At 38.2% G+C, this 19,837-nt stretch overlaps 1 protein-coding gene across 12 annotated transcripts in view; it reads left to right on the plus strand.

Moving 5' to 3' along the window:
* The window catches only part of App (amyloid beta precursor protein), a 255,064-nt gene that overhangs the window by 51,261 nt on the left and 183,966 nt on the right, over positions 1 to 19,837 (plus strand). For all 12 annotated transcript variants that reach the window (XM_004842236.4, XM_004842231.4, XM_087213534.1 and 9 more), the window contains one exon: positions 9,483 to 9,650. In XM_004842236.4, the coding sequence (XP_004842293.1) occupies positions 9,483 to 9,650 (168 nt within the window). Of the gene's footprint in view, positions 1 to 9,482; positions 9,651 to 19,837 lie in introns of those variants that run through there.

Genomic DNA, 19,837 nt, shown 5'->3' on the forward strand with positions numbered 1-19,837 from the left:
CTTTATTCATGTGAGGGAACTGCAGATGGGATAGAAATAGAGACAACGTCCTGTGCTTTAAAAATGATTATATAAGAATATCCCACCGAAGGGAAAAAAATACCACTTCACAATGTGAGGCCAGCTATTCAGACCAGTGCAAAGTCTGTTCAGATACAGAAACCAGATGGTTTTCATTAGCCAGAAACCTTAAAATTACATAAATCCACAGATGCAACCAAGCTATGGATCTGTGCCCCCTCCTTGCCAAGCAGGACTTTTCACTCAGGGAAACAGAGAACTCCTTGTTCAGTCCCCTTGTAGTTGGGGCTGTGGGCAGGAATGCTGCCAGGCCTGCTCTATAAGGAATTTTGATCTCCCTGATGATAATAAAGAGAAAGTTTTTGGAGAAAAGGAACACCCAGTTGAAAGGCAACAGGAGAACTTGTTCATGAAGCCTGCTTTGCATGCCATTGTAAATTGCAGAGATTGGAGGTGGATGGTTCCAACTCGCTCCTGCAGATCCTGTCCAGGCCTAGGGCTGTATTTTATGTTTATTTAGTTTAGCTTCCCCCTTACATGCATTTAAAGCCATTTTTAGCTAAGTTGCTTTTTGGAAAGTCCATTTCATTTTAGTACTCTAGATGTTGTGGCTTGGAAATTTTTTTTTTCTAGTAGCAAAGGATTGTTTGAAAAAGATTTGCAGCATTTTTAAATGTAAAAATATCACTGCAGTTCAGAGCCTTCTGTAAACAGCCTCTTGCTTTCGAGACCATGTATGAACATTCCATTGTTGTGGTCGGTGATTTTGTTCATTGTCATTGAACACAGTTTCCCATGGGAAAGTATCTCCAGTTTTATAATGTCATTAGGAAGTCGCATAAATTAGAAGAATTACCTTCATACTCAGTCTCCCACAAATGCATAGACCATGAGTGACCAGTTACATACCACAGTTCCAATGTTTTAGGTAGCCTTAGATTTCTATAAAGTAACTTTAAATTACCTTAGATAATTAAAAAGCAGTAATTTCAGTGTTTATATTTCTCTTCTAAAGTTGTATTTGTTTTTTTAATTAAGGGAAATATTTTAAAATCAGAGATAATTACTTTAGGGTGACTTTGAAAGTGTACAGCTAGGCATGGTGGCCCACACATACAATCCCAGCACTTGGGAGGCTGAGGCAGGAGGACTGCCTTGAGTTCCAGGCCAGCCAGCGCTACATAGTGAGTTCAAGGCCAGCCTCAACTAGTAGTAAGACCTTGTCTCGAAAGAAAGAAAGAGAGATGAAAGAAAGGAAGGGTAGAGGAAAGAGTGCATTTTTACTGACACCAAATAATCTAGGACCCCAAAGTTTTAACTTTGTGAATGGTGGTCTTCGTGGATAGAGCCTGAACAGGACCTTGCAGACACTTTGCTTCATTCAGGAAAAGATGTTTGAGTAAACATGCTTCCACCCCCTCAGTGCTGATGGCCCTGCATTATCTCCTGCATGGTGGCTGCTTTTGCAGGGATGGTGCTTTCCTCTCAGCTGAGTGTCAGAGTGTGCTGTTTGTACCAACCAGGCCTTGTCTCAAATGGGTTATTTGATGCAGGTGAGTTGTTTGTTTTGTGTTAATTAACCCAGCCAGGCATATGCTACCTAAAACATGGTATTCTTTGCTGGTGGGATTCAGAAAGAATTGAAAGACTTCTTGGTTCAGTTTGTTTCTCCAAGTTAATTGCTCTGTCATATACACAGCTGTAGGTTTGGGAAAGAGTTTTGCTCGAGAAAAGTGGTTCTGTGATTTTTGTGATTTAAGTATTCATCTGTAAAGAGCCTTTTGTAGTGTCAAGTGTGACAAGATGTGTATGTAAATATAATTTCTAATTCAGTAATTTGCTATAATTATAGTGAAATCAAAGATTAAACTATTAATTTATATCTACTTTATAGAAATAGGGCATGTTAATTATCAAGATTTTTCCATACATTTATTCAGCGAGTAAATATTAAATTTCCCCTGGTGGAAAACCTGAAATCAGGAACTGAAGCATATATTTTGTAGTCTAAGCTAACATGTTAAAATGAGGAAATTATTACATAATCAACTTATTTGAAGGGTCATAATCAGTTTATTTGTATAACAGTGAAAAAGATTACCACCATTTGGTCATCAACGTATATACACATATGCAAACAGATGGCATTAAAATAACTGTGAAGTCCAGAGGGAAAGATAACAAAGAGAAAAATAGAAAACATAAAAGGAAATTAAGGAATCAAGATTTTAAAAAATTGAGGCAGCATATATTTTTATAAGTTAGTCAGTTAGGGTGCCCAACTGTCCTGTCTTTGCCGAGGACTTTCCTGGTTTTAGCATCAGAAGTCTCTCATGCTGGAAACACTTCAGTCCACCATAAACTGGGAAAGTTTGTTATCTAATTATCAGTGCTAGGACTGTCTGACTTACTATTTTGTCCCCAAAATGACATCATTCCCTGGTAGCGTTACTCTGTTTATTGCCTCTCTGCAGCTAGGAACTGGAAGAGTAAAGGCAGTAAGACTTTTTAAAGTAGCCGAAAAAGGGACAGGAATTTAGCTCAGTGGTTTCGCTGCCTGCTGCTCAAGCGCAAGGACCCGAGTTCGATCTCTGGAACCAAAGAAAAAAAAAAAAAGTAGCTGAAAAAAACAAGCAGCAGCCCCGACTTTAACAAATAACCTTAGCTGTGGAATTGAGGGATTAGGGAATCCATAGCGATATGGAGAGAAATTCATCATGACAGAAGCCAAGGGAAAAAGCTTCCCAGAAGGACTTAATGTGTGGCAGAGAAGGCGAGAGGGCACAGGTACTAAGAAAAAGCCTATTTCGTTTCTCAGGTAGGAATCCTATGTAGCCTTTGAGAAGCAATCAGAGGTTAGCTTTTGCAATGTAAACCAAGTTACGGTATTTTAGAAGCAGATGGGAATGTGCTGACAGTGAGTGTGTAAATCACAGAGTGACTTAAAATTTATGATCAGTGACAGAAATGGAAGCTGATTGTTCTAGAACAGAATTGCAACAGACTGTAGCATCCTGTGTTAATTTGATCTACTGCCTTTTTTGTTACTGAAATTTTATTGGAAAAAAGCCACACCCATTTTTGCATATTGTCTGAGGTTATTTCTGTGCTTCCGTATAAATGATAGAATTATGCAAAATTCACAAAAGACATTGTATGGCTCACAACATCTAAGATGCTATCTGGACCTCTACCAAAAGTTTGTTGACCCTTTGCTCTCTCCCATAAGTAGAATGGGAGGAATTTTGTTGTTTATTGTTTGCTGCTTTCAATAGTGGAGAGTAACAATTGTTTGTAGCTGTCATAAGGAGCTTGAGAAAAGAGGGAGTGACTGGGTATCTTATTGCTGTGTCACAGGTTACCCTAACCTTACTGGTTTAAACAGTGGTTATTATGTGAGTTTCTGTAAGTACTTTGGGAACCCCATGTAGGAGGTTCTGAGTTAGGGTCCCTTTGAGGTTGCAGTTGTGTTGTCAGCCAGGACTGCAGGCTTAAGATGACGTGAAAGGCTTCAGGCTACTTCCAAGCTCAGCTCAGCTGGCTCTTGATTGGAGATCTTAGTTCTTGGGCCTCTTCATAAGGCTGTTGAGTGTCCTCACAACATGGGGACTGACTTCCCTCATAGCAAGTGATCCCTGAGAGCAATGAAGTACCATGATGCCCTTGGTGACCTTGCTTTGAGAGTCATATATCACCATTTCTGCCACATTCTGCTTGTTCCACATATAAAGCCTGATACTTTGGGGGAGGGGACCACCCAAGGTTGTGAATACCAGCATAGGAGGCAATTGAGAGGCCTTCTTGGGGTCTGGCCATCATGAAGAGAGGAGAGAAACTCTCAGATGTTCTTTGAAGGGGGAAATGGAATCATGGACATTTGTGCTGATCAGAAGATAGAACACATCCCTTAGACAATATAGAGAACAGATTGAAGAGAAAGAGGAACAGGGAAATTTTGAAATCTGAGGATGGAATTCATTCAACAGATACTTAACAACTGAGGGGAAGGTTCATTAATCTCTTTTCAGTCAGGGATAAGGTAACAAGAGGCCACTAGGTCTGTTTAATCTTTGAGATAGAAATGCGTTTTTTGTGTTTTTTAAAATTCTTTTATCGGTACATTTTAGATATACAATACGTTTACATTTATCATTGGGTGCTTGTACCTGTATATGATGTATCTGGGTTCTTATTTTTTCCCCCATTACCTGTGCGCCCTTCACCCCCTCCAACCTTCCCTATTTACATAGACTTTCCATTGTTTTTCTTTTCTCATAAATTTTCCTTTCCCTTCTTTCCCCTTCCCCTCTTACCACCCCTATACCTTTGGACCTTTTAATATATCAAATTATCAGTTATTCATTTTAATCATTTTAATCCGTATTTACACTTTCAATTTCTCACACTAGAGAAACTATTCGGTATTTACACACGTGTGTCCTGTTTATTTCACTTAAGAGTATGGCCTCAATATGCATCCATTTACCTATAAATGTCTCTAGTTTCTCATTCTTTATGGATGAGTAGTACTCCATTTTATAAAAAAACACATCTTTATCCAGTTTCCAGTTGATGGACACTTGGGCTGTTTCCAAGCTTTAGCTATTACAAACTGCCGCTATATACATGGGTGCACATATATCGCTGTGGTATGATTCTTTTAATTCTTTGGTGAAGACACTCAACAGGGGATAGCTGGGTTAAATGGGACCTCTAGTCCTACTTCGTTGAGGTATCTCCATAGTGATTTCCACAGTGGTTGCACCAGTCTGCACTCCCACCAACAATGGAGAAGAGTTCCTTTCTCCCCACACCCCCTCCAGCATTTGTTATGGGTTGATAATCTTGATAGCCATTCTTTCTGGGGTGAGGTGGAATGTCAGTGTCGCTTTCAGTTGCATCTCTCGAATGACCAGTGATGTTGAACATTTTTTCATATATTTATTTGCTGGTTTTGCTTCTTGGCCTGAGAAATGTCTGTTCATTTCAGATGCCCATTTTTGCATTGGGTCTTTGAAGTTGGGGGGGGTCTGATTTTTTTCAATTCTTTATATATTCTAGTTAGTAGACCTTTGTCTGAGGTACAGCTGCTAAATATTTTTTCCCACATTGTAGGTTGTCTCTTAGCTCTGTTGGTGGTTTCTCTTGCAATGCAGAAGCTTTTTCATAAGATGAGATCCCAGTTGTTGATTCTTTGTGCTAGTTCCCGAGCTACTGAGGTTTTGCTCATAAAGTCTTTTCCTATGCCAATGTCTTCAAAAGTTCTACCTAACTTATCTTACAGCAAGTTTAGTGTTTCTGTCTTAATATTTAGATCTTTAATCCACTTTGATCTTAGTTTAGTGCATGGTGATAGGTATGGGTCTAGTTTTAATCTTTAGCAGGTTGAAATCCAATTTTTCCAACAGCATTTATTTAAATAGGCTATCTTTCCTACAATGAGAGTGGTTGGCTCCTTCATCAAAGATGAGGTGGCTGAGTATGTCTGGAGTTGTTTTTGCATCTTCTAATCTATTCCACTGAACCTCCGGTCTGTTTCTTTGCCAGTACCATGCTGTTTTTATCACAGTAGCTTGGTAGTATAGTTTCAAGTTGGCGATTGTGATACCCCCTGCCATGTCTCTGTTGCTTAGAATTGCTTTTGCTATTCTAGGTCTCTTCTGGTTCCAAATGAATTTTTCGATTGTTTTCTCTAGTTCTCTGAAATATATTGTTGGAATTTCAATGGGCATTGCATTGAATCCATATAATAGTTTTGGAAGTATGGCCATTTTCACTATATTGGTTCTTCCTACTCAGGAACAAGGGATGTCTTTCCATTTTCTTATATCCTCCTCAATCTCCTTTTTCAAAGTGCTATAGTTTTCAGTGTAGAGGTCTTTTGCTTCCTTTGTTAGATTGACTCCTAGATATTTCATTTTTTTGGATGCTATTGTAAAAGGAATTGTTTCCTGAATTTCTCTCTCAGTGAGTTTATTATTTGTATATAAAAAGACTACTATTTTTTGAATGTTGACCTTATATCCAGCTAATCTACTGAATCTGTCAATTAGGTCTAGAAGTCTTTTGGCTGAGTTTTTTGAGTCTTCTATGTAAAAAGTATCATATAATCATCAAATAATGACAGTTTAACTTCTTCCTTTCCTATTTTTATTCCTTTTATTTCTTTCTCTTTTGTAATTGCTGTGTCTAATGTTTCCAGAACTATATTGAACAGGAGTGGTGACAGTGGGCATCCTTTTCTTGTTCCTGATTTTAGTGTGAAAGTTTTCAGTTTTTGACCATTGAGTATGATGTTGACTGTTGCTTTTGCATAGATAGCCTTAATCAAGTTGAGATAAAGACCTTCTATTCCAATCTTTTGTAGGGTTTTTATCATAAATGGGTGTTGGATTTTGTCAAATGCCTTTTTTCCATCTATTGAGATGATCATATGGTTTTTGTCTTTGACTCTGTGAATATAGTGTGTATTACATTTATTGATTTATGAATGTTGAAGCATCCTTGCATCCTTGGGATAAATCCAACTTGGTCAGGGTGTATAATCTTCTTGATGACCCTCTGTATTCTGTTTGCCAGTATCTTGTTGAAGATTTTTGCATCAGTATTCATTAGCGAGATTGGTCTGTAGTTGTCTTTTGGGGTTGTGTCTTTCCCTGGTTTTGGAATCAAAGTAATACTTGCTTCCGGGAATGAGTTTGGAATCTTTACTTCCCTTTTAATTTCCTTGATGAGTTTAAAGAGTAATGGCGATAGTTCTTCTTTAAATGTCTTGTAGAATTCAGCAGTGAAGCCATCAGGACCTGGGCTTTTCTTTGTTGGTAAATATGTTATTACGTTTTCAATTTCACTCATTGTAATTGGGGTGTTTAGAATTTCTATATCTTCTTCATTTAACTTTGGTAATTCATATGTATCTAGGAATCTGTCCATTTCTTCTGTGTTTTCCATTTTATTAGAGTACAGGTTCTCAAAGCAGGTATTGATGATCCTCTGGATTTCCACTGGGTCTGTTGTGACTTCCCCTTTTTCATACTTAATTGCATGGATTTGAGCCTTTTCTTTGCTTTTTTTTTGATAAGGTTGGCTAAAGGTTTATCGATTTTATTTATTCTTTCAAAAAACCAACTCTGATTAATTTTTTGTATCATTCTCCTAGTCTCCATTGCATTGATTTCTGCTCAGATCTTTATAATTTCCTTTTTTGTACGATCTTTGAGTTTGTTATGCTCTTCTTTTTCTAGGAGCTTGAGGTTCTGCATTAGGTTCTTTATCTGAGTTCTCTGTTTTCCTAATATGAGCATTCACTGCTATGAATTTCCTGTGTAAAACTGCTTTCATTGTGTCCTATAGATTCCTGTATGTTGTACTGGCATTATCATTTACTTGTAGAAAGTGTCTAATTTCTTCTTTAATTTCTTCTGTGACCCATTGGTTGTTCAGGAGGGTGTTATTCAATTTCCATGTGTTTGTGAGAGTTTTGCGGTTTCTTATGTTATTGATCTCCAATTGCATTGCACTATGGTCTGATAACATACAGGGGGTAACTTCAATTCTTTTACATTTATTTAGACAGGCACAGAAATGTGTTTGAAGATCGTGCAGAATAAAGTACTGTGTGCAGTACAATGGCGATTCCATTAGTAGACTATAAATTCCTCCAGGGCAGTACCTTCCTAATTGTCTAATACAAGGCCCCATCCACAGGTGTCTGATGGATTACTATTTGACTTTCCTTTAACTTTCTTGCCATGTTCTTATCTGTTTAGTCAATAAAATTTTGTAAAATTTGTAATCTGAATTTTAAGAAGATGGAAGTATTGAATAATCCCTCAGGAGAGATGTGAAGTTTAAATTTGTAGAGCATACTGTATAGGCTGCTTCTTTGCATTCTGTGGAGAATGACTCATTTTTATGGAAGTTGGAGCAGGTAGCAGTGGGCTGGGGGCTGGAGTGGAGGGGCTGCAGCAGTAGTATAGATGATCTGCCATTGTGGTCTTCTTAACTGCTGTTTGAAATGAACAACTTAAGCTTCTGGCAGTGTACAAGCAGAAATTTGTGAAAGATAGACAAAGGTCCCTGAAGAGACGATTTTTAGAGATTTCGCCGGCAGCTGTTTCACCCATGACTAGTTTCAGTGCAAGCCCTGTTTAATTTTTGTTTTTAAAAGGATATAATTCCTCAGTTGTGCTTGGATAAAATACATGTGAAGATGATTTGAATGAGCAGATATTTGATCTACTTTACATTTCTCTGGTAAGACATGTCAGGAAAAACTACATTTCTTTAATTGAAGTCTCTCCATGCAATTTTAGCATTAGTTTTTTTCTCTTCTTAATACTTCTTGGGAATGCTTGAGATCACTGGAATCACCCAGGACGTGGCTACCTGAAAGCTCTTGTTGGAAGTTAGTTCCTCAGGGCATGAAGGTCTCACATTTCCTCAGCAGCTAGATTTAACAAGGAGGAATTATGCTTAATGTGTCTTTTGATTCCTTGGTTTCACGTAACTCTTTTATTCCTGTCGATTTAGTTTTCATTTCTTGCAGAACCTACTGAGTGAGGTAGAACAGTTATTTCAGAGCTTCCATTTTCCTTTTTTAAAATATTTATCTAAAAGTAATACTGGCACACAGGAGGGGTCATAAGTACAGAAGGCACCATTTCCAATTTCTGTGAAGCAGTATACTGCCTACAGTAGTCATAACTGAGATCCTTTCTGCACTCACGACACAGCAGGCTCTAAATGAGACACTGTTGGCTTCTTGTGGTGCGGTGGGGGATGAAAGAAACATAGGCACTCTTCACATAAGAGCTGAGACAGTAAATCAGAATGTTCTGGAGAAAAACCAGGTAAAATGGCCGATGTATTAAGTTGCATTTGTGGAGGATGAATTCTTCAGTGAATTTTTTTGTCCTCAAAGCAGAGTGCAACCTCGCTAACTAACGAGGTACACCAATAACACCTTGCTATCCGTGCTGAGAAGTGGCACACGCTGTTACCTCCAGGTGTGATCATCAGGCAAGGCCTGGCGCTGCGCTTCGTGTGAGCCTGCCCATAGTTATTATGAGAATGTGGCTTCCACCATCATGATTATAATTATTTCAGAAAAAAAAATCTTAGTTTCAGGTGGGAACCTTTCAGGAGGTTTTGCAAAATCTTCTATGGAAAAATGTGTAACTTTTTCACTGAATATCTTTCTTTCAGTGTTGTTAATTTCTTCCTCTATTTCAGTGTAAAAAAGTGCAGTGTATTACATGTGATTAGAAAAGTCTGTAGCATACAACCCACAGGAAATGTGAAGGCAAGGCTAATGTATTACTGAGAATTATCAAGGATAGAACATTTTCATATTGTCACCCAATTCCTAGTTCCTCTCTCAGCCTCCACCTTGGAGCCATGGGTTCTATAACTAACTGAAACTTATTTATATTTATTCATGTATTTATTGATATTTTTAGGTGCCCACTGATGGCAATGCTGGCCTGCTGGCGGAACCCCAGATCGCCATGTTCTGTGGGAAACTGAACATGCACATGAATGTGCAGAATGGGAAGTGGGAGCCGGATCCATCAGGGACCAAAACCTGCATCGGCAGCAAGGAGGGCATCCTGCAGTACTGCCAAGAGGTAAGTCCCCTCTGCTGGCCGCTGGCTCTTGTTGGATCACATATGTTCACTTTTTAAAAACTTTAATTTCTAATATTTTGTATTTTTATTTTATTTCTTATGGTAAAAATCCAAGTTTCTAATGATTCACCATAGCATGCATTTATTTATTTACTTAACCCTACAATGGATATAAATGTTTTTTAAATGTTTGACATCCTATTATGACCACCAATAAACTGAGTAAAGTTAAAATATTATAGCAGTTCCTTTTAGGATGTATCCTACAGTGGCTGTCCAGTTAAAAGTGGTGGAATTAAGTTTTTGTTGTTGTTGTTGTTACCAACTTGATGTATTCAGTTCCTTTCTGTTTTTATTCCATTTTAGTTTTTCCATACTCCTGATTCATCTTTCCCACATTAGAGAATACAAATTGAGTTTCCTTTATCTGAAATGCTTGGGAACAAAAGTCTTTTGAGGGCGGGGATTTAGCTCAGTGGTTCCAGTGCCTGCCTCATAAGCACAAGGTCCTGAGTTCGATTCCTGGTACCAAAAAAAAAAGTGTTTTGGATTTCATAGTTTTCAATATTTGCAAATTCATAGTGTGCTATCTTAGAGATAGGACTTAAATCTAAAAATGAAACTAATTTATGTTTCATATACATATTAGGGTTAGGTAAAAGGTTATTTTATGCAGTGTTTTAGTGCTCTTGCTTTTGGCTGATTTGTCACATGAAGTTGGATATAGAATTTTGTACTTGTAGCATTGTGGCAGTTCTCAAAAAGTTTGAGATTTTGGAGCATTTCAGATTTAAGAATTTTTGGATTAGGAATGCTCAACATCTGTTTATTTTTCTTTTTCTTAAACAAAAGGTAGCTTATAATAAGCCCTGTTCTGCTCTGGGTTTTTTTGTTGTTTTTTTTTACATTTGTATTCTAGAAATCACACCCTCCTAATTTGTGAGTGTCTTCATTCTTTGTGTAATTGTTTCTAGTCTTTTTACTGTTATTGAATGGGCTACTCTTTTTTTTATTAATTCTGTTGGAAATAGCATTCCAGGCATTTTTATCCTATACTTTCTGACAATTATCTGTGCTAGGACAGGTGGTGGCTTGTGTTTGGAGAACATTTAAAGGAATCTCATTTCTCTCAAAGCCAAATTCTTTACACTCTGTAAATACCAGATAACCTGCCAACATTTTCTTTCTTGTACTACTTTATGTACTAGAAAATTTCCCTTAGCCATTAGGATACAGAATGAATGTTTAATGAACTCTATTATTAAAGCAGCTTTAATTTTAGTTACAAATAATAAAATAATTAAAATATCTGTTTTTTCATACTATTCTTTTTAAGAAAGGAAAATCTGTAGTTATTAACTCATGTTTTAAGAAGCAAAACAGCATATTGGATACTAAATAATTTTTATTCTCAAAGTGCATGAATCATGTTGTGAACAGATATTTCATATTTAAATAGAAATAACTAATACATTCTTCATATATTTTTAAAAATTCTATCTGCTTATTTATTAAGTAGTGGTGAATAATAAATGCACTTCAGTCCAGATAGGATATTTATGAAGTTTGCATTTTAGAAATAATATAACCATTCTGTTTAAGATTTCTTCTGGTAAAATTTTGTGGATAAGTTATGAATATGGTAAATTGGAACTCTGTCCATGCTTTAATGTTTTTGTAATTTAAATTTTTCTGGATATACATACAGCTTATGCAGTTTGAGTGTCAAATAGAAATTCAAAATTATTTTTTGTTTTTAATCGATGTATAGTAATCGTCAGTTTATTGCACCATGTCAGTTTGTTGCAATGTGACATTTCTATACATATAAGCAATGTTTAATGATGAGATCAGATTAATTGGTATATCTGTCATTTCAGACATTTATCATTTGGGGGAACATTAAAAATTCTCTCTGCTAGTTATTTTGAAATATTTAAATCATTGTTGTCAACCACAGTTATCATGCTTTGCTGTTAAATAATAGAAGTTATTCTTCCCATCTAGCTCCAGCCTTGATCCCCTTGGCCATACTTATCTGCATCCCATAACCTTCCCAATGGTGGTAACTATAATTCAAATAGAATTTATTTTTAAGCTGGAATTTAAATTTGTTAATGACATTGATCATACTGTCCCTTTCTGTTGAATAGCTCTTTTGAAGCGTATTATAATAGCTTGCTGCTAGGTTTCTCTTTAGTTTCAGTTATAAATCACCAGATTTTTGTTTGTTTTGGAGACAGTGTCTCGCTATGTAGTTTAGGCTGATCTTGAACTGACTGTGTACCCCAGGCTGGCCTCAAACTCATGGTGGTCCACCTGCCTCGGCCTCCTAATTGCTGGGATCATAGGCATGCACCAATATGCTGGCCAAATAAGCAGATTTTTTTTTTTTTTAACATTTATGTGATGGCTCTACAAAAATTATTCTTCTTGACCCTGGGAGCACCCTTCATTTCCTGCTGCGCTTAGCCCACTAATGCCTGGGTAGCTTCACTTTCTGTTTTAGTCTGTGGTTTGTCCCAGGGCTAAGCCACTGAATGGTCCTTGTCAGTTCCAGGCTTTGCCAAGTCTTTGGTGGCCTTAGGGTCAATTGAGGTCAAGGGGGAGCATGGCTCTCTGCTTCTCTTGCAGTCCTAGTATTATCTGTTGCCTTGCTCACCACCTAAAATTAGCTGGAGAAGTTAAGAAAAGGCCAAAACACTAGGCTTTCTTTATGCTGTAACAACAGGAAGTCCCTGAAGCTATTTATTGACACTTTTTAGAAGAAAGAGAAAGACTGTAAGAACTGGACTTTTCAAAGTCGCCCTGTTACTGTGTCAGCATGTCCCGTTGACTTTTCAGTTCCCTCAGCCTGCCTCTTCCTGGTGCCTTCCCCACGCAGCAGCCACTGGCTACCTGTGGCCTTTGAGCACTTGAACTGTGGCTGATCCAAATGGGTGTGAGCTAAAGTCAGTTAAGTACAGTATTTCAGAGATTTAGGATGAATAAAAATGTAAAATACCACATGAATCAATTTTATGTAGCTTGCATATTGAAGTTACCATATTTTTAATATCTTATTAAATATATCATAAAGATGTTAAATCATAACTATGTGATTAAAACTGATTTCACCTGTTTCGTGTGGCTAGCAGGAGATTTAAAAGTACCTGGGTGGTCTGCACATATTCCCATTGAACAGTGCAGCTGCCCCTGCAACCTGTACCCTCAGTGACCAGCAGGTAGGGTCTTGGATGCCATGATTTGGCAAGCGCCCCAGAGCTTTACCGGTGACTGGGAGTCAGGGTTGTTTGGAGTCTTTTAAATATTAAAAAAAATATTTTCATGATGGCAGATTATGTCCGAGAACCAGTGGTCCTTTTCCCACCTCAGATGGCTTTCTGTAGATGCCACGGTACACTGATGAGTGTACGTAGGACCTATTCTTTACACAGGGAGAATTCCTAATTTCAGCAGTATCAAAAGTGAGCAAGACTGTGCCACCACAAGCTCACCTTACTGAGCATTAGCAAAGCAGTAACTGTGCCAAGGGCTTGCCTTCTTTTCACCCACTGTCCAACACCTCTGGGAAAGAACCCAGGGGAGTTGCAACATTGAAGAGGAACAAAGGGAAAGAACGTCATCATTGGAGGATGAGAAGTGGCCAGAGAGATGGAGTAAGATCTAGAAGGTGTTAGGTGCTAGAAGTCAAGCTAAGTTAATTGCTAAACAGGGCAAAGGATCAGTGTCCGAGGATGATGCACTCTCTTCAGGTGGTTGAAATGTCATTTATGACAAGATAAAATCATGTCTCTCAGGCACAATGACCCGTACATCAGAGATTTTATTCAGTTTATTTACTCAATGAGAAACCTGTAAGATGTTAAAAACTGGTCCACTTTGACTTGGAGAGATTGAGATTCTTTTGTGAGCACTTTTCATTTTCATATTTTCATTCAGGGGTCATGTGGAATTATCCTGACTACTATCATGAAGTTACTTCCATGGCACAGGAAACACTGTCAGGTGGCTGTTGTGTTTACACTTGCAGCCTTGTAGAATATCCTGCTCAGTCACAAGTCAATCAGAGAAGCTCAACCTGTAGAACCAGATACCCACCTACCCACCCTTGGGATCTGGAAGACTATCATTTTTTTTTAGGCCTCTCATCATTAGCACACCTGACTTCACTACTAGGATTCTTTTGCCCATATCTAAATCTTGCATGTTGTTTTGTGACAGTGCTCACAAAAGTTTCTGAAGAGGCTGAGGCAGGACTGTCACAAGTTCAAGGCCAGCCTGGGCAACTTAGTGAGACCCTATCTCAAAATAAAAAGGGCTGGGGATGTAACTCAGGGGTAGAACAGGTAGGTATCTAGGAGCATGCACAAGGCCCCTGGGCACATTCCCTAGTACCACATAAATAAAAACGTTCTTACTGAGCTGAGGGATAGCAGTTTTAGGTTTTTTTGTTTGTTTGTTTGTTTGTTTTGGTACCAGGGATTGAACTCGGGTCCTTGCACTTGCACAGCAGGCAGCCAAATCATTGAGCTAAATCCCCGGCATGGCTAGCACTTTTAATGGGAAGAAGTCAGATTTCAGTGGTTTGCTGCAAGAGTGACATGAATAAATGGTGAATGCAACTACTGCTGACTCTGAGGCAAAACAGAAGAAAAGAGCTTGAAGGGAAAAGTCTAGGCAAGGTGTTTGTTTTAGTGTTTTCCTGTGTTTTAAATGAGAGGATCTAAGCCTAAAGGAAGCTTAAGCAAACTTATTGGAAGGGCACTATCCATAGTAAGAATTAAGATTAGGTATGCAGAGACAGTCCTTCAAGAACCAGGGAGAAATGAGATCCAATAAGTGATTGGCAGTCGTGCAAAGGGTAGGGAAAGTCTCTCCAAGAAAAGGAAATAGGGATATAATAACGGTGACTTAATTAGGGAATTTTCTATTGCCTGGTGACAAAACCCAGTGAACAACTTGCATGTCTGGAGAATATTTTCTCCCATCAGTGGGAAGGATCGTGGTTGAGGGTAGCTTACAAAATTAAAAAATGAAAATGCACAAAGAAACCTGGACCCTCGGGTCTGGAACTGAGACTCAGTACTGCCTGGAATTTACCCACTAGGGCTTCTTGTTTTCTGCTTGTCCTTCTTCCAGTGTGTTCACTCACTGTCTTAGTACACCTGGACTAGTGCACCTTAGCCACATGGGTGCATGCATGGACTGTGGTGGCTCATGTGGTGTGGAGAGTGTTTACTGCTAGGAAAGGGATGAAGAATGGCAGGATGCAAAATAGAATGGTGACCATAGTGGGGAGGGAAGAGAACTGTTTTATAGGTTGGAGAGATATAGTTGAGGGAAGTCATGTTGTGTCACGTTGAACTGGTTTGGGGGGAGCAGGATGGTGGGGTAGAGAGATGGTCACTGAGAACTTTTAAGCAGTGTTTGACATGTTCCATCAAATGGTATTCTAGTACTATCTAGAACATTTCTTATTGGTATTTTGGAGACTTGCTGCTACTTTCCATACTGTAGCTATTGTGCTGTTTTCTTCTATAGTTAGCAATAATGAATAGTTTTCATTTGTAAGTTAGAATTTTTGTATGTCTTTGGCAAATGTTTATTTTGCCTTTATTCCTTTTCTAACACCATGCTTTTATTTTAGACAGTATTGATTGATTCATTGGTAGGCATGACAAAGAAAATAATACTCCTTCAGTTTTCCTGCCTCCCTTTTATGGCTTTGTAAGTTATATTATGTTTGTATTTTCAAAGTTACAATCTTACCATCTATTCTCTTGCCGTTGTCATAATCCCACAATAATAGGTTCTGTCTTCAACTGAATTCATTGTGTATAGTCAATTCTTTCACCAAAATATCCCACTTCTTAACTTCTTCTTGATCTATCTGTTGGGTTAGGTGGTGTTGTGTCACTTTTTTCTTAATTACTTTTTTCCAGAAAATATTCTTATTGAACAATTTTTGGGGGTTGTGGAATTCCAGGTTAGCGTTTTTATTCAGCCCTATGTTTTTCCACTGGCACCTCTCACTGTGCAAATTCCTTTTTTCTTAAATACACAGATGGCATTACTTTCAATACTATTTAAAGGACAACCCATTTGATGATTTTGTTTTCTCCTAATAGAGTTAGATAATTTTTTTTTCTTTATGTGATCACTCTGTCCTTCTCATGACCAAAATGCAGATATTTTAGAAGCAGCTGGCTGAGTCCCAGAGGGGCTGTTAGCAGTCTGAGATCTTAGGACAGAAAAAAATCAACTGGACTCATGACAGTGACCTCATTTTAACTCACTTGTTAAACTTTGTTTTTCCAAAGGAGGGCTTTACTTTGTTTCCGTTGTTGCTTCACTGGGCATGATGTGTTAAATATTAATACTTTGATGCTAAACTGTCAAGTCCATGTTCATGTCTTTCTGTCTCATATTATTGGTGTTGATATTTTTGTTAATAATTTTATTTTGCCTCTGTGATTTCTTTGGTCCTATCTTTGGTCAGGGGCAAGGTTCAGGAGAAAATGTTAGAATTGAGCCCTTTACCTTTGCTTCTCATTGCAAGCCTTTATAAAGTCTGATTGAGAAGATAGGTTGGAACTTAGGGTTTGCATTGTGTATCTGGGGCTGAGAGCGTCACTCAGTGGTAGAGCACTTGTTATTCCCCCAGCAGCAAAACAAAACAGCATATTTGTGTATCTATGTATTTTATCCCGGATTCTTCAAATTCACTGTGCCCATTTATTCCCTCCTCTTTTGTACTCATAATAGTTTTTCTTTGTCTCCAGTCATTATTCAGACACTTGCTCCCCCTCTTTTTTTGCATTTATCTTCATACTTTTTATTATCACCATTGAGGTTGTTCTTTTATTTCATCATTAAGTATATATTGAGTACTGTTAAAGAACTGAATTTTTTCTGCCCCCTTGAAGTTCATATGTGGAAACTAACCCCCCCTTTTGATGTTATCTGGAGACGGAGCCTTTATGAGGTGACTGGTGTTGATGAGCTCCTGAGCGTGGGGCCATCTTGAAAGCGTTGGTCCTTAATAGGCAGACACACCAGAGAGCCTCTTCTCATAAGAAAAGGTCGCGTGAGGGTACAGCCAGAGGGTAGAAGTGACCCCTTATCAGAACCCTACTTTTGCTACTTTGATCATAGACTTTTAGCTTCTAGAACTACAACAAGATACATTTCTAATTAAGCAGCCCAGTTTATGGTATTTTGTTAAGAGCATCCTGGACTAAGACAAGGACTCTCTTATGGCTCCTGTTATTGAGAGTGCACATTGCTAGAGAGCATGCCTTGCAGAGCATTTTATCTGACACTTAGCTCTGACCCAGGCAGGGCATGTGGGCCATCATTCAGTAAATGCTTGTGAGTGGCCAGTTGATGACACAGGGATTGGACCCCTATGGGCTGGAGCTCTGCATCTGTCTCTACACTGAGGAAGCTGGCTATAAACTGGAGCCTCTGGTTTCCTTTTGCAGAGATCATATCTTTCCATGGATAGCCTTCTAGAAAGATTTTTAGGCAAGAGTTGGGGGAATGTTGGCCCATAGTGCATATTTATGCCCAGTTAAGATGCAAATGCCCAAAAATAGAGTGATAAATATATAGTATGACTTTAAATATTGAGCTGTTGTATCCTAAATAATCATTAAGTGTGCTTTTTGAGCACATGAAAGAACATGAAGGAAGGAACTAAATCCCTAGATTGTTTTTTATGTTTATTCTTTGAAGCTACAAAGTTTTAGGGTTTTTTAAACATTGTTTTATTTATACCAAAACCAAAGGCTTTGGTTTCCTTCTTTTTTTTTTTTTGGTACTGGGGATCAAACTCGGGCCCTTGCGCGTGCCAGGCAGGCGGCGGAACCACTGAGCTAAATCCCCAGCAAAACCAAAGGCTTTGGGATGTGCAAAGCAAAAAAGAATTGTATTTCAAGTCTACATCTCAAGAATCTTATTTCAATTCTACATCTCAAGAATCTTATTTCTTCCCAAATTTAATTCAGGCAGATTTAGTCAGTATTCATTGAATACCATCACAGGTGGAATTTTGTGTCAGGAATTTGCTGAGTGGGAAAACACTTTGACTGACAAGGAATTTGTAAAATATAGAATACAGCATAATTACAAAGAGAATTTAGAAATCGAAAAGGTGATTGATGCTATAAAATAGAGGGTGTTGATTGTAAATCCTGGGATTTGGGATCTAATTTTGGAGGCAAGTGAGAGCCATGGGAAGTATTTAGCATGAATATTTTGTGGTTAAGACACTCTTAGAAAAATGAATTTGTTTCCAAGGGTGGGTTAGATTGGAGAGAATGGAGTTCACATCACAAAATAAATGTGTGAAAGACATGAAGCATCATCCCTCCCATCCTCCACATTCTGTAGATGAGCTGGGGATACCTGGAGACGCTGTGATAAGAGCACTGTTGCTCCTTAACACCAGAAATACACAGGCAGGTGATGTAAATGTTAAATATTATCAAGAAAATGAGACATTGTGTAGTCCCAACAATGTTCTTCCTTCTCTGCCATCAACTGCATCCCTCACGTGCAGAGCACCTTTTTGCCAGAGAGGGGTTCCTGAGGACTCGGTGGGTCTGGGGACTTATGCAGAGAGCCAGGCTCTGGAGAGGGTTGACTAGGGCAAGCCTCAAGTGAGGGCACAGATTTCTAGCCGGGATAGTTAGGTGAATGTGGCTTTGTCTCTTACCTTTTTTCTTTGATTATGGACATCTTTTTTTTTTTTTCTAAATGTTTTATTTTCCACAGTTCACAGTGCACTGTTTCTTTAACCTTCTTGCTCCATATGAACGGTTGTTTTGTCTACAGATTAAAAGAACAGGCAAACAAAGCACACCAGCACCTGCGCAAAACAGTGCCTACTGTATGTGTTGAACAAAACCATTTCCTTTGCCCAACTTTTCTGCTCTGAAGTACATAACCAAACATGAGATTTCCACACAAGACTTGTTTCTCAGCCTTTTTGTCTGACTTCTACAGTAATATGAAGTTAAACCATTTAAAAAGGCAAACGACAAATGTGATCTTTTCGTTCTTCCCAACTTTGGGGCTTAGAGACACCACTTTATGGTAAAAGCTTTGGTAGATTCTTGGCTGGCATTATTTTTCTGTGTGTACCCTCCAGCTTTACAGGATTAAAATTGATGCACAGATGATAGGCACCTTAGCATTGTCATTTTGCTGTTTGAAAGATAACATTCATATTAAGTGAAGCAATTTTTGAATAGATGTATTAGGCCACTTACGTATTTGTGTATTAGTGATCTGAATATAGTGGTGTACATAGGATTGCTTGTGCAGATCATAGGAATTAGGGTTGAAAGAGATGAAGTCAGTTTGGCATATTTAAAAATAAGAAAATGAGAGAGAGAGGGAGAGAGGGAGAGAGAGAGAGAGAGAATCTAGACAATATGGGCACACCCTTTTTTGTCTTCACGTTTATGTTCTGTGCTATTTGTTTTGGTGCCCCCCATCCTTGTGTGTTTTTCTGTTCACCGCTTTCAAATGACTTGTCAATCAAACAAGAGTCTTTAACAGCATTTTCCAACTCCAGTACAAATGTGTGACTGTAATAGTTTATTTATATACAGTATCAGAAGCAGGGCCAGATTATGGGAAAGACTAACTCCTTGCAACACTTCCCCTCCTTCCTTTACATAAGGCAGGCATTGTAAAAGCAGCGCTATTCGACCTCCCAGGATTGCAGCAGAGTTTCATCAGCTGCATTGCCTCTCAGCACCTCATTAAGCTGCAAGCAAAGAACCATTTTTCAGCTTCCATTCTCTTTCTCCATTAAATTAGATATTCTTTTTTTTTTTTTTTTTTGATACCTGGGGTCGAACTCGGGTCCTTGCGCTTGCACAGCAGGTGGCAAAACCACTGAGCTAAATCCCCGGCCCAATTAGATATTCTTTTCAGTATCCCTCATTATTAACAGAATTTATGTTAAAAACTGTTTAAAATACAATTTTTTCTTTGTATTCCAGAAAAATTTAGAGTGTGTCATTTAAATTCAGAAACAGAAATGTATTATCTACAACATACTTTGTCTGGCTTTATACACTGAAGTTTAAGTAGTTTAAAACTTATAATTAACATAATATTTGAGTGCTTAGAAATGACACCTAATTTAGTTGTTATGTTTAGTTCCATCT

Source organism: Heterocephalus glaber, unplaced genomic scaffold (genome assembly GCF_053883595.1).
Source record: "Heterocephalus glaber isolate CG9 unplaced genomic scaffold, H.glaber_assembly_v1.0 deba00000122, whole genome shotgun sequence".
Lineage (NCBI taxonomy): Eukaryota > Metazoa > Chordata > Mammalia > Rodentia > Bathyergidae > Heterocephalus > Heterocephalus glaber.